General features: G+C 45.8%; 2 protein-coding genes across 9 annotated transcripts in view; both read left to right on the top strand.

The window, feature by feature from the left end:
- Nucleotides 1-5,204, top strand: part of PRMT5 (protein arginine methyltransferase 5) — a 31,306-nt gene extending 26,102 nt beyond the window's left edge. The window contains exons 14-17 of the mRNA XM_070729408.1: nt 1,216-1,309; nt 1,581-1,697; nt 3,275-3,339; nt 4,812-5,204. Coding sequence (XP_070585509.1) covers nt 1,216-1,309; nt 1,581-1,697; nt 3,275-3,339; nt 4,812-4,964 — 429 coding nt within the window. The 3' untranslated portion in view covers nt 4,965-5,204. The remainder of the gene's footprint in view (nt 1-1,215; nt 1,310-1,580; nt 1,698-3,274; nt 3,340-4,811) is intronic.
- Nucleotides 1-26,065, top strand: part of RBM23 (RNA binding motif protein 23) — a 125,637-nt gene that overhangs the window by 89,602 nt on the left and 9,970 nt on the right. Inside the window, exons 1-10 of one of the 8 annotated variants that reach the window (XM_070729181.1) lie at nt 12,927-13,010; nt 13,489-13,579; nt 20,520-20,648; nt 20,744-20,824; nt 22,297-22,344; nt 22,494-22,567; nt 22,877-22,921; nt 23,484-23,666; nt 25,160-25,213; nt 25,339-25,456. In XM_070729181.1, coding sequence (XP_070585282.1) covers nt 20,613-20,648; nt 20,744-20,824; nt 22,297-22,344; nt 22,494-22,567; nt 22,877-22,921; nt 23,484-23,666; nt 25,160-25,213; nt 25,339-25,456 — 639 coding nt within the window. In that variant the 5' untranslated portion in view covers nt 12,927-13,010; nt 13,489-13,579; nt 20,520-20,612. Of the gene's footprint in view, nt 1-12,926; nt 13,164-13,367; nt 13,580-17,258; nt 17,423-20,502; nt 20,649-20,743; nt 20,825-22,296; nt 22,345-22,493; nt 22,568-22,876; nt 22,922-23,483; nt 23,667-25,159; nt 25,214-25,338; nt 25,457-26,065 lie in introns of those variants that run through there. The other 7 variants (XM_070729185.1, XM_070729182.1, XM_070729183.1 and 4 more) reach the window with 7 other exon arrangements.

The following is a 26,065-nucleotide window of genomic DNA, read 5'->3' as shown; positions in this document are numbered from 1 at the left end:
TGATTTTCGGTTGAAACAATGAGGGCTCTCGTGTTATATTGATTACATACTTGTAATCAAATTTAGTTAATTGTCATCAAATGTTATGACTTAGATTCATCTGATAGATATACCAGGTTCGCCTGGTGCACCAGTTGCGGCCCTATCTGGACCGGGACTCATTGCTCACAGTCACTCATGCCCTCATCACCTCGAGATTCGACTACTGTAATGCTCTCTACATGGGGCTACCTTTGAAAAGTGTTCGGAAACTTCAGATCGTGCAGAATGCAGCTGCGAGAGCAGTCATGGGCCTACCCAGGTATGCCCATGTTTCGCCATCACTCCGCAGTCTGCATTGGTTGCCGATCAATTTCCGGTCACAATTCAAAGTGTTGGTTATGACCTTTAAAGCCCTTCATGGCATTGGACCCGAATACCTCCGAGACTGCCTCCTGCCGCACGAATCCCAGCGACCGATTAGGTCCCACAGAGTGGGCCTTCTCCGGGTCCCATCAACTAAACAATGCCGGTTGGTGGGCCCCAGGGGAAGAGCCTTCTCTGTGGCGGCCCCGACTCTCTGGAATCAACTCCCCCCAGAGATTAGAACTGCCCCTACCCTCCCTGCCTTTTGTAAAGTTCTTAAAACCCACCTTTGTCGTCAGGCATGGGGGAACTGAAACATCTCCCCCGGGCACGTACAATTTATGTATGGTATGTTTGTGTGTTTGCTTGTTAGTATATCGGGGTTCTTTTTAAAACTTTTTTAAAATATTTAAATTTATTTGAATCTATTTGGATTTGTACGATTTGTTTATGCCTGTTGTGAGCCGCCCCGAGTTCACGGAGAGGGGCGGCAAAAAAAATCTAAATAATAAATAAATAAATAAAATAAATAAATACAGGATAGCCTGAAAAGTTAATTAATCTTATTAATGATGCAAAAAATGAATCACTTGCAGTATACAAAAAACAAATTTATATTTAATTCTACACATGGAAGAGGAATGATTGCAAACTTTTAATTTGATTCTCAGAGAGAAAAGATATCAGAACTTTTTCTATATATATTTTTTTAAGAAATGGGAACAGCATCTTCCAATATCACTGATGATGTTCTTTAGCTGGGTAGTGAAATGTCTGCAAGAAAACCACCAACCTGAGAGAGCACCAAAGACCCCCCCATGGCATTTTTAAATTTGATTTTATTCTGATTTGTTTTGTCTTCCCTCCCAGGCTCAATTTGAAATGCCCTACGTGGTTCGCCTTCACAACTTTCACCAGCTGGCGCCCCCAAAAGCTTGTTTCTCTTTCAGACACCCCAATCCTGGTAAGGAACATTTTGGGGATCAAAATAACCATTCAGTGTTATAAAACTTAAAGAAAGCTAAACTAGATGGTTAGTTGTCTAGATAAAAAGAAGGGCTGACTGTATCTTTTTTCCCCATAATTTTTTTTACTGCAAAACCTGGGTTAACACACCCACAGCAAGCCATCTCCTGTGCTGTTAAAAACAGGTGGATTTTGGGGCTTGGATATTTTTATCTTTGCTTCTGGATGGCTCCCTCTTATCTTTGGATTTATTTTTTCCTCTCTCGCAGACCCACTCAAGGACAACAACCGTTACCAAATACTGGAATTCCCGGTGGATGTGAATACAGTGCTTCACGGCTTCGCTGGCTACTTTGAGACCACGCTCTATGGAGACATCACACTCAGTACGTGAACGGAAGGGCTCAGATGGGAGAGGAAGAATGTGATCTTCTCCTTCGTTATTTATTAAATTTAGACGCAACTCGTCTCGCTATCCAAAGTGACTTTGGGTGGTTTACAATGTAATAGAAGCAGAAACATAACAAGAATTAAAATTGTGCAAGTGTGCAATAGGGTTGATATTCCTGGAGGGGTCTGTAATATGGTAAATGATTTAGCTTTACTAGATAAATGGTCAAAGCAATGGAAACTGCAGTTTAATGTTTCCAAATGTAAAATAATGCACTTGGGGAGAAGGAATCCTCAATCTGAGTATTGCATTGGCAGTTCTGTGTTAGCAAAAACTTCAGAAGAGAAGGATTTAGGGGTAGTGATTTCTGACAGTCTCAAAATGGGTGAGCAGTGTGGTCGGGCGGTAGGAAAAGCAAGTAGGATGCTTGGCTGCATACCTAGAGGTATAACAAGCAGGAAGAGGGAGATTGTGATCCCCTTATATAGAGCGCTGGTGAGACCACATTTGGAATACTGTGTTCAGTTCTGGAGACCTCACCTACAAAAAGATATTGACAAAATTGAACGGGTCCAAAGACGGGCTACAAGAATGGTGGAAGGTCTTAAGCATAAAATGTATCAGGAAAGACTTAATGAACTCAATCTGTAGAGTCTGGAGGACAGAAGGAAAAGGGGGGACATGATCGAAACATTTAAATATGTTAAAGGGTTAAATAAGGTTCAGGAGGGAAGTGTTTTTAATAGGAAAGTGAACACAAGAACAAGGGGACACAATCTGAAGTTAGTTGGGGGAAAGATCAAAAGCAACATGAGAAAATATTATTTTACTGAAAGAGTAGTAGATCCTTGGAACAAACTTCCAGCAGACGTGGTTGGTAAATCCACAGTAACTGAATTTAAACATGCCTGGGATAAACATATATGCATTATAAGATAAAATACAGGAAATAGTATAAGGGCAGACTAGCTGGACCATGAGGTCTTTTTCTGCCGTCAGTCTTCTATGTTTCTATGTTTCTAATTAGAGGGATTAAATTCAGACTAAAAACAATGTGGTACGGTGGCCTAGTGGCGGAGCTCTAGCCTCATAATCAGACGGCTGTGAATTGAATCTTAGGTAGAGGCTGATATTTCTCTCTCTGGGAACAGTGAGAATATATCTGTTGCAAAACTCTACATTGGCAACAGGAAGGGCATCTGGCCAGTAAACACTCAACTGCATTCAGTTGCCCTGACTCCATCCCACAAGAGATTACGGGATCTTTAAATGACGAGAAAAAAATACAGACTTAAAAACCACAGGCTCTGGTGGAGTGTCACTGTACCAGCTACCAGCTGCCTGATACATCTTCATTAGGGCAAAGCCAGAGTTTAAAGCCTATCCAGAAGGCCAGAAATGTGGAAGTGGATGGACAATATTTCAAAGGGAAGATATTCCAAAGGGGCCCATGGCAGAAAAAGCTCTTCTCTTAAACTGTTTGTAATATAGCTTCCCTTGATGCTGCTAAATACAGTAATGATAAGAATAATTCTCTTTATTTTTCCCCCCTCTCCCCATTCCTCTTTATAGGTATTCGGCCCGAGACTCATTCACCTGGCATGTTTTCATGGTTCCCTATTTTTTTCCCCATTAAGGTAAGTCTTTGTTTATAAACTAAAAACTTCCCTGTATGAGAACAAACTGTTGGAAGTATTTGAAGATATTTTTCACCAAAGGAAACTACAACAAAGTAAAATATATACAGGTACCCATGTTTCCAAGAAAATAAGACATATTTTTTGAACCTGAAATAAGCCTTATTATCAGGGAATGTCTTATTTGGGGTGATAGATAAATGGATGGATGGATGGATGGATGATAGATAGATAGATAGATAGATAGATAGATAGATAGATAGATAGATAGATAGATAATAGATATGATAGACGCACAGGTTAGATATGATGGACAACACAGATTGCCCCATGTGTTGTTCGGGGAAGCAGATTTGCTAAAGAGATCCACTTGGGATGGTAGCAGGGAAAGGAGGAGGAGGAGGAGGAGGAGAGCCAGAGTAGCCTGCAGCCGCGGAGGAAAAGGAGGAAGAGGAAAGAAAGAAGAATCCTCGTCTCTTTCCTTTCCTTCTACTCCTTTTCCTCTACGACCGCTACTGACAGGAGAAAAGAAAAGAGGAGAAAGGGAAGCAGCCGACAGCATATTTATTTATTTAAATATTTTAAAAATAAATTTAAAATCCTTGTAACGGGCAGGAGAGCGAGAGAGAAATTAGCCTTCTCTGGCGGTTGTTGGGAGCTCCAGCAGGAGGAGCAGTAGGCTGGCCGAGCAGAGGCCGGAGAAGGCTCATTTCTCTCTCTCTCTCGCTCTCTCCTGCCCACTATAAGGACACCGCGGCTGGTCTCTCGCTCACTCACTTGCTCTCCTGCCAGCTGCAAAGACAGGGAGGTGCGGCATCAGGACTTTCTCCCCACGGTGTCCTTATAGTGGGCAGGAGAGTGAGCAAGAGAGAAAAACGAGCCTTCTCCGGCCGCGCGGAGGAAGAGGAGTTGGCCCCAAATTCTCGTGCGTGCTGCAGCGGGGCAGCTCTGCTTGGCCAGGCTCCTGCTCCTGCTGGACCTCCCAAAGCCTGCCGGAGAAGGCTAATTTCTCTCTCATGCTCACTCTCCTGCCCGCTACAAGGACACTACGGCTGGTCTCTTGCTCACTCACTTGCTCTCCTGCCACGTTGGGCTCTCCAGGGAGAGGATCAGTAGCCCGTCCGGGTAGAGCTGCCCCGCTGCAGCGCACACGAGGATTCGGGACCAACTCCTCTTCCTTTTTCCTGGCGGCATCTCTGCAAGGACGGTCTCAAGCCTCCCCCCCTCAATCGTCCCCCCGAAGCTGCCTCAGCGGCACCTGCCATAGCTCCCTCACCCGCCCGAGCCACCAATGCCTGCTTGGCTCCCGCGGGGCGCCCTCTTGTGGTAACCCGCGAGTATAAGCCGAGGTCGGGTTTTTCAGCCCATTTTTTGGTCTGAAAAAGTCAGCTTATACTCGAGTATATATGGTAATATTTATTTGGCCCAGAATGAGTCTGCTGTTATTAATGGTGTGTGTCCCCCTCCCACAGCAACCCATGACCGTGCAGGCGGGTGAGAAGATCCGAGTGGCCTTCTGGCGTTGCAACAACTCAAAGAAAGTGTGGTACGAATGGGCTGTGGTTTCCCCGAAGTGTTCGGTCATTCACAACCTCACAGGACGTTCCTACACCATTGGACTGTGAGCAGGAGGTCCATTCATCCCTGTCACTTCGTCGCCGAGACGTGAGGATATTTCTTACGCTTTGCCCTCAGACAAGAGAGAGAGAAAGAGACTTGATTTCTCTACACAGTGTCACAAGGTATTCGACATTTGCTGGGTGCAGGGTGGAGAAAAGTGTTTGGCTCGGCTGTTCCCACCTGCCTCGATTATGCTTTTTGGTCAGTGAAATTTCAATAATAAATTGCTGAAATGTGTCTTGGTAGCTGCTACCCCAGAGAAACATTTTCTTTTCAAAAGAAAAAAATTGTACAAATTTTCTGACCTATGCTGCATTTCCCAGAAGTTCATTTGGGCGTCTTTATTAAACTCTTTTTTTATAGGTAGTCCTTGACTTAGGGCCATGAGTTTACCAAGCATTCTAAGTTACGATGGTGATGAAAAAAGTGACAAATGGTCCTTGCATTTACGACTGTCACTGGGTCTTTGTGTTCCCAGGATCAAAATTGGGCCCTTGGCAACCAGTATGTATTTGACAATTGCAGCATCCTGGGTTACACGATTGCTATTTGCAACTAACCAGCCAACAAGCAAAGTCAATGAGGGAAGCTGGACTCACTTAATGACGTGCCACAAAAGGTCAAAAAACTGGATGCAACTCAATGACTGCATTACTTAGCAACCTAAGTCCCATTTCCAACTGTGGTTGTAACTCAAGAACTACCCATACAGGATAGGCCTATTCAGTAGAAACCCCACATCCAGAGAAATGCATACAGTTCTCCTCAATTTACAACCAAAATTGAGCTCAACATTTCTGTGGTTAAGTGAAAAATTTGTTAAGTGAGTTTTGCCCCATTTTATAACTTTTATTGCCACCGTTCTTAGGTGAATCACGGCAGTTGGATAAGTTATTAACTTGGTTGTTAAATGAATCTGCGTACCCCATTGACTTTGATTGTCAAAAGGTCACCAAAGGTTAGTCCATGAGCCTAAGACCCTGCAACCATCATAAATACGAGCCAATTGCCAAGCGTCTGAATTTTGACTACAGGAGAATGCTGCCATGGTTGTAACTCTGAAAAGCAGTTGTCACTTTTTTCAGTGATGATGTAACTTTGAACAGTCACTAAACGAACTGTTGTTGAGGACTACCTGTATAGCCTGCTTGTATGCCGTTTCCAAAATGGGTGATTCCAAACCTGATTCAAGACATGAAGAATGAAATTTCCAGTTTCTCTTTCAGCAAAAAACTTCGAAACAATGGATAAGCATACATTTTATAGAGTGATGATTGAGGAAGTTAACACCCTAACAATGACATATTGGTTCCTTCCAACACATTTCTTTTGATTGGAGTCGTCTACTTTACTTTTCTACATACATCACATTTATGTTAACAAGCTTTATCAAAAGAGGTGCCTCATTTACTATTATAGAGGTTATCAAAGTTTATATATCTGTACGTCCCTTAGCTAGCATCCTTCTAGCACAGCGGTCCCCAAACTACGGCCCGTGGGCCGCATGTGGCCCGCTGAGGCCATTTATTCGGCCCATGGGTCTTTTCCAAGGCTGCACTGGGGAGCTGGGCATCGGAGTTGGGGCGGGGAGCAACAAGGAAAGTGCGGGTGAGTCTTGCACCAGCGAATGTTTGTGCGCATCTGCCCGCTCAAGCTCCCCATTCCACTGCCAGCCCGCCATGCACCGGGGGGGTGGGGAGGCTGAGCACGCAAACTTCAAAGAGGCTCAGCACCGGCCCATCCACGGCGGGCGGTGCCAGGGACAGCAGTGGCTCGCTCTCCTTCCCCACCACCTGTGTCTATCGCTGGTGCCTCCTGCCAAGGAGGGGATTGTGCCCAAAGGAGGCGGTGAGTCTCGGTGCCCACTCGCTGAGGCACCTTCGCATCCGAAGCTGGAGCGACAGCAGCAAGAACGTCCCCCCGATCTCATCTCACCCGAGGTAAAGGAAGGCTTCCCGAAAGCCGAGCCGGGCACAACACACACACATACACTGCACACACCCATCTCCTCCTCATCTTTGAGTTGCCGGCTCCCGTTTTCTGAATGGGGATTGAATGGGAGTCCGGGGTCGGAGGGTGGAGGCTTGTCGGATGAGTCCTCCGCAGGGAGAGAAGAGGGAGGGTGAAAGAGGGAAATGAGAGAGAGAGAAGTGGAGAGAAAGAAAGAAAAGGGAAAGAGAAGGGAAAAAGAGGGAGGGTAAGAGAAGTGGAGAGGAAGGAAGGAGGGAGGGGGAGAGAAAGGGAGGGGAGAAGAGAGCGAGAAAGCAAGAGAGAAAGCAAGAAAGAGTGAGTGAAAAGGAGAGGCAGGAGGGAGGGAAGGAAAGAAGGAGAAATGGAGGGAAAAGGAAGGAAAAAAGGAAGAAGAATGGAGGGACAGAAGAAGGAAGAACTTTTTGGGGGGTGTAAATTTTTTAAATTTTTTCTCAACATACATTCAAACAATACAGTGTACCATCTAATTTTCTATAAATAAAATGCGGTATTTTGTTAGTAACTAATATCAATCATCAAAAAAGTTGCAAAAGTTTTTTTTCTAATGTTGTCAACCAGGTACATACTTTTCTTTTAATTAAATTCCCTCCTTAATGTTCCTTCAAAAAGTACATCAATTATATTTCTAACTTATTAACCATTATGCCAAAGTTCTTCCTTCTTTCTTAATACATTTTTCTATAAACCAAGAAAACCTTGTACAGTGATCCCCCGAGTTTCGCGATCTCGATCTTTGCGAAACGCTATGTCGCGATTTTTCCACCCGATGACGTCACTCCCTTACTTTCTCATCTTTCCTTCTCTCTCTCTTTCTCTATCTTGCTTCTTCCTCTCTCACAGTCTCTTCCTCCCTCTCTCATCTCTTTCCTTCTCTCTCTTTCTCTATCTCTCCCCCTCTTGCTCTCGAGCGGCAGGTGGCACCCAGGGAAGGTTCCTTCGGCCGCCCACCAGCTGATCTGCTCGGCAGCGCAGTAGCAGCGAGGAGCCGAAGATGGGGTTTCCCCTTTGCGTGGGCAATGGGGAAACCCCATCTTCGGCTCCTCGCTGCTACTGCGCTGCCGAGCAGATCAGCTGGTGGGCGGCCGAAGGAACCTTCCCTGGGTCTTCAACTCCCAGAGCGGCGGACAAGCGGAAAAGCGGCGGACAAGCGGGCAGGCAGGCGGCTCCTCAGCTGCTGGGTCTTCCCAGGTGCAGAAGTAAAAACACCATCTGCGCATGCGCGGCCATGGAAAAAGGGGCGCGCATGCGCAGATGGTGTTTTTACTTCCGCACCGCTACATCGCGAGAAATCGATTATCGCGAGGGGTCTTGGAACGGAACCCTCGCGATAATCGGGGGATCACTGTATAGCCAATCAGATGTTAACAAAAGAAAATTAAAAACAAAACATAAACATATATGAATTTCAGACTTCTTCCCCCCTCCAAATAGTACATTCCCATTTTGTTTTTTACTCTAAAATAAGGTATATGCAGTGTGCATAGGGATTTGTTCAGGTTTTTTTATAGTCCGACCATCCAACACTCCAAGGGACAGTGAACTGGCCCCCTGTAGTAAAATGTTTTAGGACCCCTGTTCTAGCACATCCTTCCAACTTGTCATTTTCTAGGTGACAGACAGGCAGTTGTGTCCCACCATTTGTCACACACATTGCAACTGCAACTTTGTTGTCAGCAATTCCTTTAACACTTTTTTCTGAATTCCAATCCAAGTCCTTCATAAGTTATGGGATGAAAAAGAGAGAGGATTTGGCCTACCTACCAGATTTTAGAATATAATAAATTAGAATAGAAGTAGACTATTGTCCAAGAGTGATTGGACATACAAGGAATTTGTCTTTAGTGCATATGCTCAGTGTACGTAAAGAATGGCGGGGGAGGGAAGAGAAAAATACATTCATCAAGAATCATAGATGCATCATTTAGTGATAGTCATAGGTTATTAGAAAGTCAAATCAATGAAATCAAAGCAAACCCGATTTAAAAGTACCAGTATACTTTGATGGCTTTTTTTGTCTGGTTTGGATGAAGGACCAGATGATCTTGAAGAATAAGAAGCTATTTTATTTGGAGGGCCATGAATTCATAATATTTTTGGTATGATCAAGCTGAGGTGAATGCTTATATTGAGAATATTTTTTTTGTTAAGCACATCATTCCAAGAGTTTGTACCAAATATTAAAAATCCATTTGCTGGCTGGGGAATTCTGGGAGTTGAAGTCCAGATATCGTCAAGTTGCTAAGGTTGGGAAACATTGATCTAGGTCACAGTTGTCCCAAAGATGCTTTTATCAGGAGGCAACTGGACTTTGTTTTTTTTTTCTTTTGAAGAATTTTTGCTTCTCATCCAAGAAGCTTCTTTAGCTTTGCCAGGACAATGGGCAAATGGAAGGATCTACAGTGATCCCTCGAGTATCGCGAGGGTTACGTTCCAAGACCCCTCGCGATACTCGATTTTTCGCGATATAGTGGTGCGGAAGTAAAAACACCATCTGCGCATGCGCGCCCTCGCGCATGTGCAGATGGTGTTTTTTACTTCCGCACTTGGGAAGACCCCCGCCCAACAGCTGAGGACCCGCCTGCCCGCCGCCGCACCGCTCGTGCCGCCGCTGCTGGCGCGAGCAACGCCGCTTCCCAGCTGAGTGGCGCGAGCAACGGCGTGGGTGGGCGAAGGGCGGGCGCGCGGACAAGGGGCGCACGAGCGGCGTGGCGGCCGAACAAACGGCGGCCGCACGAGCAACGCAAGCGGCGTGGCGGCCGGACAAATGGCGGCCGCGCCTGGCGGCAGCACGAGCAACACGAACGGCGTGGCGGCCGAACAAACGGCGGCCGCACGAGCAACGCAAGCGGCGTGGCGGCCGGACTAATGGCGGCCGCGCCTGGCGGCAGCACGACACACAAACAGCGTGGCGGCCGAACAAACGGCGGCCGCACGAGCAACGCAAGCGGCGTGGCGGCCGGACAAATGGTGGCCGCGCCTGGCGGCAGCACGAGCAACACGAACAGCGTGGCGGCCAAACAAACGGCGGCCGCACGAGCAACGCAAGCAGCGTGGCGGCCGGACAAACGGATTCTCCTCCGACCTGCCCTCACCTTAGCTTCCAGCTGATGCTTCGATCCTTGGAAGAGGCCAGAGCGCCTTTCTGCACCACACTCTGCGCTCGGGTTCCTTTCCGGAAGATGGAAGTTTCTCTCCTTCCATCCTTTCTAGCAATACAATACTCGATGGTTAAAACCATTTTAACCATCGAGTATTGTATTGCTAGAAAGGATGGAAAGAGAGAAACTTCCATCTTCCGGAAAGGAACCCGAGCGCAGAGTGTGGTGCAGAAAGGCGCTCTGGCCTCTTCCAAGGATCGAAGCATCAGCTGGAAGCTAAGGTGAGGGCAGGTCGGAGGAGAATCCGTTTGTCCAGCCGCCACGCCGCTTGCGTTGCTCGTGCGGCTGCCGTTTGTTCGGCCGCCACGCCGTTCGTGTTGCTCGTGCTGCCGCCAGGCGCGGCCGCCATTTGTCCGGCCGCCACGCCGCTTGCGTTGCTCGTGCGGCCGCCGTTTGTTCGGCCGCCATGCCGTTTGTGCTGCTCGTGCTGCCGCCAGGCGCGACCGCCATTTGTCCGGCCGCCACGCCGCTTGCGTTGCTCGTGCGGCCGCCGTTTGTTCGGCCGCCACGCCGCTCGTGCGCCCCTTGTCCGTGCGCCCGCCCTTCGCCCACCCACGCCGTTGCTCGCGCCACTCAGCTGGGAAGCGGCGTTGCTCGCGCCAGCAGCGGCGGCACGAGCGGCGCGGCGGCCGGACAAGCGGCGGGCAGGCGGGTCCTCAGCTGCTGGGCGGGGGTCTTCCCAAGTGTCCGGCCGCCATGCTGTTCGTGTTGCTCGTGCTGCCGCCAGGAGCGGCCGCCGTTTGTCCGGCCGCCACGCCGCTCGTGTGCCCAATGTCCGCGCGCCCGCCTTTCGCCCGCCCACGCCGTTGCTCGCGCCACTCAGCTGGGAAGCAACGCTGGGGTTTCCCCGCCGCCCACGCAAAGGGGAAACCCCGGCAAGAGGGGGAAGACCCAGGGAAGCCGCCCAGCAGCTGATCTGGCCAGGGGGAAGCAAACTCCACCATCTACGCATGCGTGGCCATAGGAAAAAAAAAATGGCGCACATGCGCAGATGGTGTTGTTTACTTCCGGGTTGAAAAATCGCGATATAGCGTTTCGCGAAGATCGAGATCGCGAAACTCGAGGGATCACTGTATATTCCTTGCAGATACCTGGTCATTTGAATTCTTTTTAGAGAGCTATTGAGGCTACTTGAAGGTTTGTGTCCTCAGGTTCACCAGAGTGGTACCCCTGGTCCCTGTAGTCTTCACCCCCACCCCTCTTGAAATCCATCCCTACTCACACCATTCAAAGGGTGTTCATTCTAAATTGCATGGCTAAAAGTCTGTAGCGATTCTCAATCAATCATCCCAGTCATGGTTGTCCCAAAGCAGCTTTTTTCAGGAGGCAATTGGACTCCTTTGGGTTTTTTCCCTTTTGAAGACCTTTCACTTCTCCAAGAAGCTTCTTCAGCTCTGACTGGATGGTAGGGAGCACTGAAAAAGCTTCTTGGAGGAGGAGCAAAACATCTTCAAAGGGGAAAAACCCCCAAGAAAGTCCAGTTGCCTCCTGAAAAAGCACCTTTGGGACAATCTGAAATGACTATCTCTATAGATATTTAACAAATTTTCCTAATTCCAATCTTGAGCCTTTTCAGTATGCCTCATATCTATATATCTATATATGAGTGGCGCAATGGATAACGTGTGACTATGGATCAGAAGATTCTAGGTTCGACTCCTGGCTGGCTTGGTTCAGACAAATTTTAAGGGGCGTACATAAGCGTACTAGAGTGCCTTCCGTCCCCTGTCCTATAGCCTCTCCTATATCTTGTATTTCTTCTCTATTATATCCTCTATAACCTTCATTGTGTATTAGACAAAACAAATAAACAAATAAATAAACTGGACTACTGCAGGGGCTGTATGTGGGGGTTTCCCTTGAAGAGCATCCAGAAGGTGCAAAATGGAGGCAGCCAAGACATTTCACCAGCCTGAAATTAAGCAGGCTTGCTGCCATTGCTAAAAGATGTTTTTAAATTATTCTGGGCACACAGAAAGAGTGTCCTTTTATCACTGCTAGAAACCTGAGGGGTGGGCTGCCTACTGAGGGGTCCCGGCTTCCAATTTGAACCAGGATTAGTTGAGGCGGCCCTGGCGGCAGCCTTTCGCCAAATAACGGGCTCCATGAGGAATTGGCCTCAGCTCCTAGGCTTAGTAACTCGTAGCCCACGAAACCCCTCCAATGGCGGAACAAAGGCCGCCTCTCGACTCTTTCCTGGGAAGCTCGACGAGGAGAGCAATTCGTCAGGCCTCGGCAAGGAGACCAGGCCGCTGTTGCCGTGGTAACTGCGTGATTCCTCCCCCTTTTTCCTTTGGTCCAGGAGCTTCGCGGCCTCTGACCTGCCCAGAAAGTGCCTTCCCCCTGCGGACTCGGCAACTAAACTACCAATCAGAGCTTTGTTTGTAACGCCAAGGGCTTTATCCAATCAGGGCAAGCCTCAGAGGGGTGGCGCTTTCGCTTCATTTTTGTCTGTCCCCCACCCAGCTATAGACCAATGATATTTGCTGTATTGAGTACACAGGCGTTTCTTCGCTCATCCATCCAATCAGCTGGCCCGACAGTTTTTTATTATTACTGTATTATCATTTCTCCCCAGTCGCCTTGCCCAATTGGGTACTAGAAAACCCTGCCCCTCGCTTCACAACCATTGGTTCTCTTGCGTGCCAGGGAAGTAAAGGGGAAGGGGCGAAATCGACCTCAATACGCCTTTCTCAGCCTCTTAGCGAATCAGCGGGAACGTCCCAACAGAGGGCCGCCTCCCCGACGAAGAACACCCAATCGCTGCGGTGATTTTCCACTCGGTACCTACCCCCTTTTTTTGACACGCTTCATATCCCAGGCCTTTCAGCCAATCCGCGGGACCGACACTCCTGCGCAGGCGCTGGAACCGAAGGAGAAGGGAGGGGTACGGTCCTGGAGGTAAGCAGCGTCCGACGCCATCTTAGAATCGCTGCTGTTCCTGCTCGCCGCAGCCGCGTCTGAGGAAAGAGAGCGAAGCGCTTCGGTGGCGGACCGGACCGGGGGAAAAAAAAAACCGCCGGGGTCTAGCGGCGAAAGGGGAGGGGGAGGTGGGTGAGTGACTTAGAGGTCGAAAAAAAAAACCCCAAACAAACTAGGCCTGAGGCAGTCAAAGCGTCGAACGGGTAGCGGCGGTGACGTCACACGGAAGGGAGGGGGGCTTAGAATTCCCACGAGGGCTCCGATAAGGGGGAATAGAGGTGCAGTGGGAGAAAGGGGCGTGGCTTCGCCTTTTCTTTCTTCCCGGAAGTGGGTTTTGGGGGGCGCATTTGGAGGTTGGGGGGGGGCAGTTAGGTTGACCAGATTTGGAGCCTTGCACGGGGAAGATGGCACCGGGAGGGGTTCACTGACCCATGTACCGCTGCTTTTCTACCCACAGGTGTGCTTTGGTGGTTCGTTGCCTTTAGTTGGGGCGAGTCAGGCCTCCAAAGGAGAGGAAGCCAGGACACTGCGGGAGTGAGGAAGGCGAGGTAGGTGCCCTCCTTGGGTGGGCCTATCGACTAAGATAGCGTTACGACTTAAGTACCATGGATTTGCGGGGCCGACGGGTTATAAGTTTTCACCTGGTGCAATAGGATTGGGTGTGTGTTAGCAGGAATTCACTGGGATGGGGATTCTCTTGTCTTTCACTCTTGAGTTGTATCGTGTTTGTGGGTGTGTATATGTACAGGAAGGGAAGCTCAGCCAATCCCACAGTACACATGTACTCTTGGCAATAAAGGTTTGTTTGAATGGAATAATTTCTCACAGCCTTTGAAGATAGGTGGGCTTTCAACTCCCAGAATTATGTAACAACCCCCCTCCAACGTTTATATAGCTGGCTGGGAATTCTAGGGAGTTGGAAGCCCATCTCATATTTAAGGGGCCACAAAGGTCGAGGAATGCTGGGGTGAGGAAGAAGCCAGGGCATTCCCTTCTGGGCCGAGGCTTTGGGGGGAAATGGGATGGAAATCCACGGGAAGGAGAGATGTTAAAAACGGTAGGAAAATTCAGAATGACTGAATGACAGCATTGGAAGGGACCTTGGAGGTCTTCTAGTCCAACCCCCTGCCCAAACAGGAGACCCTAGACTGGTGTTTCTTAACCTTGGCATATTTAGGATATGGTGGACTAATATGCTGGATATCTGTGTGTGCGTGTGTGTATAATAGACACACACACACACACAGAGAATTCTATATTATATACACGCATATGTGTCTTTGTAGATTTTCATGGTTATATGTATGTAGTTCGTTCTGAGTTCAGGTTTTACCCCATGTAATATTTTGAGTGTCTATGTGATGTTTCAGTGAAATCACATTCACCATCATCAGGCTGAAGTTGTTAGCTTAGTGCTGCTTTGAATATAGTTTGAATATATAATATATATAATATACTATATTCAAAGCTAACAAGTTCAGCCTGATGATGGTGAATGTGATTTCACTGAAACGTTGCATAGACACTCAAAATATTACATGGGGTAAAACCCGAATTCAGAACAATCTACATATATAAATATATGTATATATGTATATAGAGAGAGCGCACTCTATATAATACACACGGATATATAAACCCAGAGAGAATTCTATATTATATACACATACATGTCCACATACATATACAGTGGTCCCTTGACTTTTGCAGGTCTGACTCGTGGAAAGGCTATACCACGGGTTTTCAGAAAATATTAATAAAAAAATACTCTGCGTTTTTTTTGAACATTTTCCTGTGGCCGCCCAATGTACAATACTGTGCGTTTTAACTCTCCCCCCCCCTCCCAGCTGTCCCGCTTCTTTAAATAAAAGCTCCGCTTCTGCCCCAACTTCCCAATCCCTCCCCTTTAATTCTCGGAGCATTGGTACGCTCCACTTGAAGACGAATCATCCTGCCCTCGTGCAGCAAAGCCCCCAGCTTGCCGCCCCGTTGCCCCTGCAGGTTCTGTGGGTAAGTAAAACCAGGAATGGAGGAGGGAGGGGAAGGAAGGAAGGGAGCGTCTCTACTTTGCGGAAGTTTGACTTTTGCGGGCGGTCTTGGAACGTATCCCCTGCGAAAGTCAAGAGAACACTGTATATACAAATAGAGAGAGGGAAGGGGAGAGAGAGTGAGCATGAACTCTATATTATACACACATAAATACACACATATATATAGAGAGAGAAAGCTGGAAAATTCTGGGGAGTTGGAAGTTCATCTATCTTAAAAGTCACTGAGATTGCGAAGTATTGTCCAAGACCAGTGGTTCTTAAGCTTTACCATGGAGCACTTTTTGTGGCCACAGATCCCTAAGAATTGAAGATTAAAATCATAACGTTAAAGCTTTTGCATTCCCCCTGATGGTATCATGGTCCCCCCCATGGTCTCCACGAACCACAGGTTAAGAATTATAGACCATTTCAGATGGTGGTTCAGCATAGCCTTGAGCAATTGTTCCTTGGCCTGCCCTTTACTTGAGGTCTTCCATTGCAAGTTTTGTTAAAATGCTTCCGTTTTGTTTAATAGAGCTTATTTTTAGACAAATTATAAAGCTTCCTGAAAGGGGGGGAGCATTTCTTCCTCAAAGGGGGGCAACTCCATAGTCTAGTTGCCTTTTGAAAAAAGCACTTTTTGAGACAACCATGATTTGAATTGACTGAGAATCTCCATAGATACTTATTTCCAGAGAATTTGAGATCTTAAAGGGTAAAAATTGCCTTGATTCTGCTCTGCTTATGCCCAGAGACAGTGGTCAGCTGTCGTCTTTGCAGAGCCCTGGGGAAGTTGTATTTCTGTCATTCTTGTTTTTTAGTTGGATAATGAGTGAAGTGGATGCTTCAATAAGCTTAACAGTAAATAAGAATCTAAAGGCATAGCAATGGCTTAGGGCAAGAAAATGAAATTATTATTATTATTTATTAGATTTGTATGCCGCCCCTCTCCGGAGACTCGGAGCGGCTCACAACAACAAAACAGTACAAATCCAATAGTAAATGCAGTTTAAAACCCTTAATGTAAAAAGCAATCATACATCTCATACAAACCATACATAAAACAAAAACGGTCCAGGGGAATCAATTTCCCCAGGCCTGACGACAGAGGTGGGTTTTAAGGAGTTTGTGGAAGGCGAGGGTGGGAGCAATCCTAATTTGCATTAATAATAATACAGTGGTCTTGGATGAGTGTGTTATAATACTTGTTTACAAAATCTATTTTTGTTTTTGGATTTCAAAAGGAATTCTTAATCTGGCCGTTGGAGGAATTATAAGTTTCCAGCTTTTTTCCCCAGAAGTGTTGGGAATATTTAAAATCTGTTGGATCTCAAGGCTGTTAATGCATTTTAGTGCACTTTCTTTTATTATTATTTTCCCCAGACCCTAAAATTTGCTACTTTGGAATTTTGCAAAGTATAGAATAACACAGTGCGTTTGCAGCATGAAAATAATAGTGAATAAATCTGAATGTAATGCGCTCTAAAGCTCTGATAGATGCCTTGGCATTTCAAAAGGCTTCTTGTGTCTGTAGGGAGCTTTACTCTGTGCAAAGAACTACAACAATCCACATCTCACAATTTACATGATTTAAACCAATGGTAAGCCTGTAAGTTAAAAACATTTGCGTTCCCCATGCCTGCCTATTGGAAAATTTTAAAATCCACTTATAGTGTTTGCTTTTTCAGTAGAATGTACTGTATGAATTTTCAAAGGTCTCATTGTAAAAGGGGGGGGGGGCATTTTGAAGGAAAAAATAGCATCTTTTGCTATAAATTCCAATACGTGTTGTCTTTATTGATGGGTATTGTCAGGTTTGTTTGCTTTGCTTGATTAAAGTGGGGGGGGAAACAGTAAATATACAGTTGCTGATAACCTCAAGGGTAGAGTTCCATGACAGTTATTGTGTTATATTCTGACCTCAGAAAGGCGGATGAGCAGTTTTGAAACTTAGTTGAAGAAAGAATGTAAAGGTTTATGCCCTTGGAAATTCAAATAAGCTTTTTAGAAACTCCCACACCCTTTGTGCAGCAACTTGTAAATGACAGCAATCTATTTTATTCAAGATAACATTTGTACTGTTGCTGTGGTAGGTGGATTGGCTTTCTTTTAGGAGGCCTTAAGGCACACTCTTTTCCCAGTAGGAAAGAGGAAAAAGTTCAAACTGGAAAAGAAAACTAGACATGCAAATTTCACTGGGCATCTGTAGAAAAGACTCTGGGGACGATGCAGAAATGAACATCTTATGCTTACAACATTTTGGAGCGGTGGTTCTCAACCTGTCACAGGGGGTCCACTGAGGCTTTTGAAGAAATGTTAACAGTTTAAATCTTCAGTCTTGGAGGTCTGTGGCCACAAAAGGTATTTAAAGGGGGGGGGGGTCTGTGGTGAAGAAAAGATTGAGAACTACTGTTTTGGAGGCTTTTTGGGCTCTTTTGAACTAATTTTCAAAAAATATTTAAAAGACTTTGTTCAGTCTTTCTTCTAATATCAGCATCAATTAGTGGTCTGATCTACAGGTACTTCTGGTAAAAATTCAATTTCTCTTTTTATAGCAATTTTATTACGATACATCACAGGAAATCCCAACCTGTGGGTCATGGCCTATTCATAACCGGGCCTTGTGAGTGGTTGGCTAGTATACACACAACCCCATCTGCGCAATGTGCAGGCTTGTGCCCCCACTTATGTGAGCGTGGCAGGCGCTCATGCCCCTACTCACACGAGAAAAAGGTAAAACAACCCCTTTCTTTTCCCCCCCTCCCATCCCCATTCCAGTTCATCAACCCAAAAAGATTGGGGAACTCTGATATATAATATGCAAAAAAAGAAAGAAAACCACCCCAGAAGCAAAAAGAAGGAGAAATAGAGAAGGGAAATTTGTGGAAAAAAGGTGAAACAAGAAAGGAAAGGGACTAATTAGATTTCTCGCACTGAGGTACTAAAAAAGCTAGCTGCTTCTGAGCTGATCAGCCAGAGAATAGAATCAATTTAGGGCAGAGTTGTTGTGAAATCTTCCAGGAGGTGTACAGAGGGTAATTTTGCTGGTGTTTTGAGTTGGTAAAATTTGAAATCCACACATCCTAAGGTTGCCAAGATTGAGAAATACTGCATTCCCAAATGATCAAGCTTGGCAATCTCCACTTAGATTCCAAAGTTCTGTGAAAGTAACTGCAGGTTTGAATAAACTCATGGGAGCAATAACTTCAGGGTTTTGCAGGATATTGTTTATTCACCTATAAAGCAAGCTAGATTTCCTTCCTTCCTTCCTTCCCTCCCTCCCTCCCTTTATCTCATCTCCTTTCCTGTCTCTTCTCTCCTTCCTTTCTTTTCTTTCTCTTTTCTCTGTCTCCTTCCTTCCTCCTTCCTTCATCTCTTCTCCTTTCCTTTCTCTTCTCTTTCTCTTTTTTCCTTCTTCTCTTTTGTCTCTTCTCTCTCCCCCCTTTTTTCCTTTCTCTCTTTTCTCTTCTCTGTCTCTTCCCTCCCTCCCTTTAAAGAAAGGAAGATTCCCATTGCTTTCATATAATTTTAGAAGGTAGAAATTCAACAGGAGCTGTTTGCTTATTGACATTTATATGAGGGGGGGGGAATCAGCCTGATATGTGGAACTTTTTGAAGTTCCGTAGACAGACAGGAGTTGCCAGATAGGAAGAAATACCTAATCCACCTTAGATACAGGTAGTCATCAATTTACAAACACAATTAAGCCACAACAATTTCCATTGTTAAGCAAGACACTTGTTAAGTGAATTTTGCCCAATTTTTACACTATTTCTTTGCTGCATTTGTTAAATGAGTCACTGCAGCTATTAAATTGGTAACTTGGTTGTTTAGTGAATCTGGCTTCCCCTGAGACTTTGCTTATCAGGATATCAAATGATTCCAGTACAGTGACTATGGGAGGGGGCGATCAGAGGAACATTGAATCTCGATCATTAGTTCCTGGCTAGTCTGTCATAATTTTGATCAGTTGCTAAGCCACGGATCGTAAATCAAGGATTACCTATATTGGCATTTTTTGCTTTAAAATGATATTACAGACAAGGAACAAATTTTCCCTCCTTCCCTCCCTCTTTCTCTCTTTCTCGTTCCCTTCCTCTTTCCCTTCCTCTCTCTTTTTAGTACGGTTATAAAATGCTTCTTATTTGGGTAAACATTTTGTGTGTAAATTTTTTTCTTGCAAAATGTTTTATTTTTTTCTCCATAATTTCCATATACATATCAATATCAATACATATACCTTAAAATATATCAGTAACATACACAATTATACATTTTTATCCAATTGACCATAAATCAAATATTCTATTTTACACCTTGTCCATCAGTCCATTTTTCTTCATTTCTTTACACTCCCCTTCCTCTCTCCAACTACTCCTACCTTCTTACTCCTTCTCTCCCTTCCCTTCTTCCCTCTATGTCTTCTCCCTTTCTACTTCCTTTTTCTCCCTGTTTATCTTTTCTTGAGTGATTCTTATCCTAGTTCATCTCGTATTGAACAGATTGATGATATAAATTCCATACATTTTTAAACTATTGGTGTCTTCTGAAATAATTGCTTTTAAATCATTTCTGTACTTGCAACTCTTTATTCTGGATATATGTTATTAATCTAAGGCTGCCTTCTTTATACCTAATTGTGTCACCTGGGCTTACCACCATTTAATTTTCAATCCCCCCCCCCCCCCCATTAGCCACGATAGCTTAACTTCTAAAAAGATTCATTGTCTCTTGTGCTGCTTAATTTTAAGCCATATTGCTCCTGCTCCTCGATTAATATCTTTATTCATCATTCATTTTTTAAAATCTATCATTTCTAAGCGCCCAGACTTCTAATTCCTTTTTCTCTTTCATATCTCCATTCCAACTTTCTTACTCAAATTCTTCCTATTTTGAATATTTGATTGTAATATTGTGCCGCACGTTGTGAGCCAGAATTGCAAAACAACAAATCAACTTAAAAAAATATATGGAAATGTGGTTTATAAGCTTTCTTTGCTGCTGATAGATGGCATAGTTTTTGTTTTCCTATTCTCCCCTTCGCCCTTCCAGGCAGAGCTTTCTTCTTTCTTCTCCATCTTCTTCAGAAGCAGGTTCCATTTGCAAAATGCTTATCAATTGCAGTTCTATCTTCCTCCAGTGGAAGAAACAAAGATCGCTCATTCTCCATTGTCTGGGGGATTTTGAAATTGAGATGGGCGGGAGATCAATACCTCTACGAGCAAAGTTTTGTCTGAAATAGTAGAGAGAGAAGACGTAAAGGCCAATTCTTATAAATTATTGTTTCCTTTGTGTAAAAAAGCTGATGGATAATTAATTTGAAGGAGTTTAAACAGGTGATTTTAAAGCACAATTCCATTCCGGAGTGTAGAACCTCTTATCTCCAGGCAACATATATGGCCTGGCTCCTGTTCCATATTCCACTCCTCAATTCCATTCAGGCCTCCCTCTCTTCCAGGCTGTGACCCACTCATTTGCCTGCTAGACCCGCTTCTCCACCAGCTGTTCCTGTGCCTCGGGGTGGTGGGGAGCCCACCCATTTGGGCCAGCCATGGATCCGGCGTTCCCCAATCCATCCCGGGATCCCGTGAGTATCCGACTGCTTTTCCCGTTTCATTTGGAAAAGATAGCACAGCACAAGCTCTTTTTTATTCTTCTCTTTCTCTCTCCCCTTATTCATAGACCCAAGAAGATGGCATGGCCTCCGACGACTTTGACATCGTGATAGAAGCTATGCTGGAGGCCCCGTACAAAAAAGAGGAGGTGAGAAATGAGATATTAAAAATCAGAAGCACATTAAACCTCTGGGGTAAAAGCATTACTGTGTGTCCAGAGGTAACAATAAAAACCGATGTGTCAGCTGCCACCTTATCTTTGCTTTGCAGAGATAGACCGCCATGAACTCTGAACTCCCCAAAGGAGGAGTGCTGGTTGGGGGGGATGGGGGAAGGAAAGCAAGCATTGTATCTCCTGGTCACTCAGCTGGAAGAAGGAGGGGACCGCATACCAGACATCTTGCCTGAACCTGATTGGGTTACACCAGGGTGGGCAATGAGAGATCGTTAGGGGAGGATAAAATAGGGCTTAGAGATTTTGGCATGTGATTCTCTGCTCTGGCTTTGTAATACTGCAGTATCCTTGACCCCTAATCAACTATACTTTTTTCTCAACAAATGGAGCCAAGGATCGTTTATATAGAGAGAGAGATTTAACTTAGGGCAGGTCTGACACAATGACATTCACGTTTTCAAACTATTGTTCAGTTCCTCTGCTGCGAGCCTGGCATCCACTCAGTTTCTCCTCTTTTTTTTAGCAGAACAAAAGAAATATATTTCTCTAATTTGGATAAGATAAAATAAGATGGCTGCTCTTTTTTCTGCTGAATTTTGATCCTCAAATGGATTTTCCTTCATTAAAAGAGGCTCAGCTTGTGTCTCCCAGGCACCCCATCTTACTTCTAAGCAGGGCAAAACTTTTTTGGAGGCTGGCAGAGGATGAAGGGGAAGACTATGGTTGCCAACTCTGAGCCTTGCTGGTCTCCATTTACTTTTCAGTCTTGAAAAATCAGTTCACAGGTAGTCCTCAACTTACGACCGTAATTCAGCCAAACATTTCTGTTGCTAAGCAAGGTAATTGCTAAGTGAGTTTTGCCCCATTTTACAACCTGCCTTGGCCACCGTTGTTAACCGAATCCCTTCAGCTGTTAAAGTGAGTAACATGGTTAAGTGAATCTGGCTTTCCTATTGCCTTTGCTGGTCAGAAGGTCGCCAAGGTGATCACATGACCCCAGGACACTGACCGCCATAAATATGAAACCGTTGCCAAGCAACTGAATTTTGATCATGTGATGGAAGGAGATGCTGCTAATGGTCATGTGGAAGAAAAACCGTTGTAAATTACTTTTACGGTGCCATTATAACTTCGAATGGTCACTAAACAAATGGTTTTAAGTTGAGGACTGCCTGAATTGCAAATACTACCTGTATTTCTCTCTTTCAGTGTTTGCCACTCATGCCAGCCCCATTCTCTAGTTCCTGTAACAGTACAGTCCCAAGTCTGTGTCGTGTATAATATTGTGTTTTAAGGATGATGTTTACTCCCAAGGTCAAAAGACTCCTTAATCTGCATTTAATCTGACAGTGTGTTTGTTCAAGTGGAAAAGGGAATCTGTGTTTCCATGCTCGTTTTCTCACGCTGCCTCTTTCCCGCTGAATCCACTCTTCTATTTCTTCCAGGCCCAGCCAGGACCCTCAAAGCCAACAACTGATCCCCCCACAGCCCAGGTAATGTCCAAAAATCCAAGGGGGAGGAAATAGAGGGAGGGAGCTGGAGGACTACAATCCTAAACTTCCTCTCCCCCCTTTAGCCGCTCCCAGTCTACGGAGAGGGGCGGCATACAAATCTAATAAATTATTATTATTATTCTTGTTAGCCGTCTCCAGAGGAACATGGAAAAGAAGCAAAGAAGGACAGCGCCCCCAGCAGCAGCAACGGGGAAAGCAGCAGGTAAGGCACAAGGGCCGTCTGGCTTCTCCCCCACTCCTTCGTTTCTCCCCTCCCGTCCATCTTTCCCCCAGGCTTATTATAATTTATGTATGGTATGTATGTGCTGTTTGGTTTTTAATTATGATAGGGTTTTTAGTTTTTTAATTTGTGCCATTATAATATCGTTTTTATCGTTGTTGTGAGCCACCCCGAGTCTTCGGAGAGGGGCGGCATACAAATCTAATAAATTATTATTATTATTATTATTATTATTATTATTATTATTATTATTACATGGCTCTTATTTCTGGCTTGCTTCCTCCCTCAAAGCAAAAAGAAGAGGAGTCGGAGCAGGAGCCGTGACCACAGACACAGGTAAGGACAGAAGAGATAGAAGCAGAGATGGGCAGGCCCTGGCTGGAGGTGGCACAGAACCAGAGGGGATCCCCACATAAAGGAAGCTAACACAAGATCTTGCTTGTGACAGTCTTTCGGGAACACAGGGGGGAGTGAATGGCAGGGGGAAAATGCTTGGTGGGTGGGAAGCGGAGGTAACTCTTGTATCTCCCCGACAAATTGCCCCAAGGTCCAGCTGAGAGAAGTAGGCAGCTGCAAAGCAACCTGTCCTTGAACTGACTTTTCTGAAAACATTTTCCTTGAATCTGATTGATCATGGGAAGCGGGTCAGCGAATGGAAAGTGGTTAGAGGAAGAAAAAGTTGAATTTGGGCATTTGAGAGGGCGATTCTCAGATCTAGCTATGCATTGCAGGCAGCCCTCCATGTAATGACCTCAAGCCAAAATAGATGTTGCTAAGAGAGAAATTTGCTAAATGGGGTTTGCCCCATTGTACAACTTTTGCGGCCACAGTTAAGTGAATTGCTGAACATGTTGAATCAGTAACATGGTTGCTAAATTAATCGGTTCATGTTTCCTAGCCGTAGTCGGGACCGAGACCGTCATCGTAGACGCAGCCGGAGCAAGGATCGCCGGAGCCGCCATCGGAGCCGGAGCCGCCATCGGAGCCGCAGTCGTGATCGGAATAGGAGAGCCACTCGATCTCGGAGCCGAGAGCGCCGGCGGGAGGAAAGAGTCCGTTACCGCAGCCCACCTCCCCCAGGGTGAGCAGTCCCAGCAGCCATGTGGGCCGGGTCATAGAATGGTTTTCCTAGATTAGATGGAAACTAATCAAGGGGGTGAAGCCACCTAGAATTAATTTCCTGGCACTGAGAACAATTAATCAGTGGAAGAACTTGCCTCCAGAAGTTGCGAATGCTTCAACACTGGAGGTTTTTAAGAAGAAGAATGGACAACCATTTGTTCAGAATGGGACAGGGCAGTGTTGGCGAAGCTTTTCTGCCCCAAGTGTGTGCCGGGAAGCTGAGCTTCTGGTTTCCAGCGTGTGCCTGCGTGCCAGTCACCTGGTTTTCTGGTTTCTGGCACGCATGAACACATGAAGGCCAGAAGTGCTCTGTTTAGCTCCTTTTTCGGTTTCCTGTTCTCCTGTGTGCATGAAGACATGCACCAGAATCTGGAAGAGCAATGGGCGACAGTTGCCATGCCTGGAGAGATGGCTGGGTGTGCCACTTCCAGCACGCATGCCATAGATTTGCCATCACACAGATCGGGTCTCCTGCTTGAATTGGGGATTGGACTAGAAGACGAGTGGCAATCTCAGGCCCCGTGGAGCTGCTCTGGGAACAGCAAATGACTGGCCCATGATGCCTTTGCTGGTGGAAACCGAACTCGGAAGTGTTGTGCGCGGCCTGCCTGAGCTCTGTTTTTGCTGGCAGAGGGATAGCAAAAAGAAATGTTTCCCCTTTTGCATTTGAGCACGTAAGAAGGGACGGGAAAGGAGAAAGAAAGAGGAAAGACAAAGAATAAGGATGAAAGATGGGAAAGAGAGCAAGGAAAGAAAAAGAAGGAAAGGGGGGAAGGTAGGAGAAGGGAGAATGAAGACGGTAGGAAAAATGAATGAAAAACTGCTGGTAGCCTACCGTTGCACTAGGGAGTATTTTAACTTTATGTGTATGGTTTGCCAGTTGCACAGTGGCAGATAGGACAGTGCTCCAGAGGATCACTAGTAGTTCTCTCCCCTCTTTGGAAAAGCTTTATTGCTCCTGGCTTCCTTAAGAAAGTTCAAAACATTCTTAAAGATTTTATGGTTTGTCAGAAAACTGGCATTTCCGCAGTTTTTCGGCAAAACCTTATCCATAGCAAAGCGTTGATTTGCTTAACAACTGCTGCAAAGGAACCTATAAAATGTCACTCATTTAACCGGCCTGTATTAGCAACATTATAGAAATAGCAATAGAATTTAGACAGACACTGCTTCATAGTGCTTTTACAGCCCTGTGGCTGTAAATTTACCCTTGAAAACCTTTGCTGAAGAACAGAAAGAATCCACAGTGACATAATAAAAAGGGGTCTTTGTCAAATCCTAAGTCAGAACAATATGACCATAATGGACAGGCTCAATCACGGTGATAGGTCGAGGACTAATACCTGCAGTGGGTGACCTGATTCTGCCAGGTTATGAGCAAGGCCAGTCGACCTGCTTTTGTGTTGCCGCTGCTGAACTTGCGATCTGGGCTTGTGTTCTGTTTTCCTGCAGACGACGGTTTGGTCACAGCAAGAGTCCCTTGTTCAGAGAGAAGAGTCCCCTCCGGTGAGTAGTGCAAAGTGGATGATGAGGGTGATGGCTGAGAGGATGCTTTTTAACGCACCTGGTCTCTCTCTCCTCACTGGTGTCCAGTTCTAGGTATGAATCATTTCTGCTTGTCTCCAACACAGGGAACCTCTGGGCAGCTTGAGCCCCGAAGAACGTGATGCCCGCACCGTCTTCTGCATGCAACTAGCTGCCCGTATCCGCCCTCGGGACCTGGAGGATTTCTTCTCAGCTGTTGGCAAGGTCAGATTCCCTTCCCTTCTCTCTGGCTCTGGCAAATTCTTTCTTTGCCCCAAGCAAGAGTGGACTTCGGGCATGTTGCTTGGTTCCCACCTAGCTAGCACAGCCTGTTATTGCAATTAACCGGACTAGTAGGTTCCTCAGGCTGGTTTGATCCTCGGCGTGGCCTAGTGGTTAAGGTGCTGGCTTAAGAGACCCAGAGATTGTAAGTTCTAGTTCTGTCGTAGACTCAAAAGCTGTCTGGGCAAATCGTCAGGAGACGGTGAGTTTAGTCTCATCTTAGGCATGAAAACCAAATGGGTGACTATGATTAATCACCAGGTGATTGGGATTTATAGTCCCAATTTAGGCATGAAAGCCAGCTGGGTGACTTTGATTAAAACCTAGCAATTGGGAGTTCTAGTGCTATCTTGGGCATGAAAGCCAGCTGGGTGAATGGGCCAAATACCATCCTGGGAATTCTATTCCCACCTTAGGCATGAATGCTGGCTGGGTGAATGGGCCAATTGCCAGGAGACTGGGAGTTCTAGTCCCACCTTAGGTATGAAAGCCAGATGGCTGATTTCTGTCTCTCATCCCAGCCCACAGGGTTGGTTTTTTGTGTGAGGAGGG

This window comes from Erythrolamprus reginae, chromosome Z (assembly GCF_031021105.1).
Source record: "Erythrolamprus reginae isolate rEryReg1 chromosome Z, rEryReg1.hap1, whole genome shotgun sequence".
NCBI lineage: Eukaryota > Metazoa > Chordata > Lepidosauria > Squamata > Dipsadidae > Erythrolamprus > Erythrolamprus reginae.
This window is presented reverse-complemented; position numbering and strand designations above follow the sequence as displayed.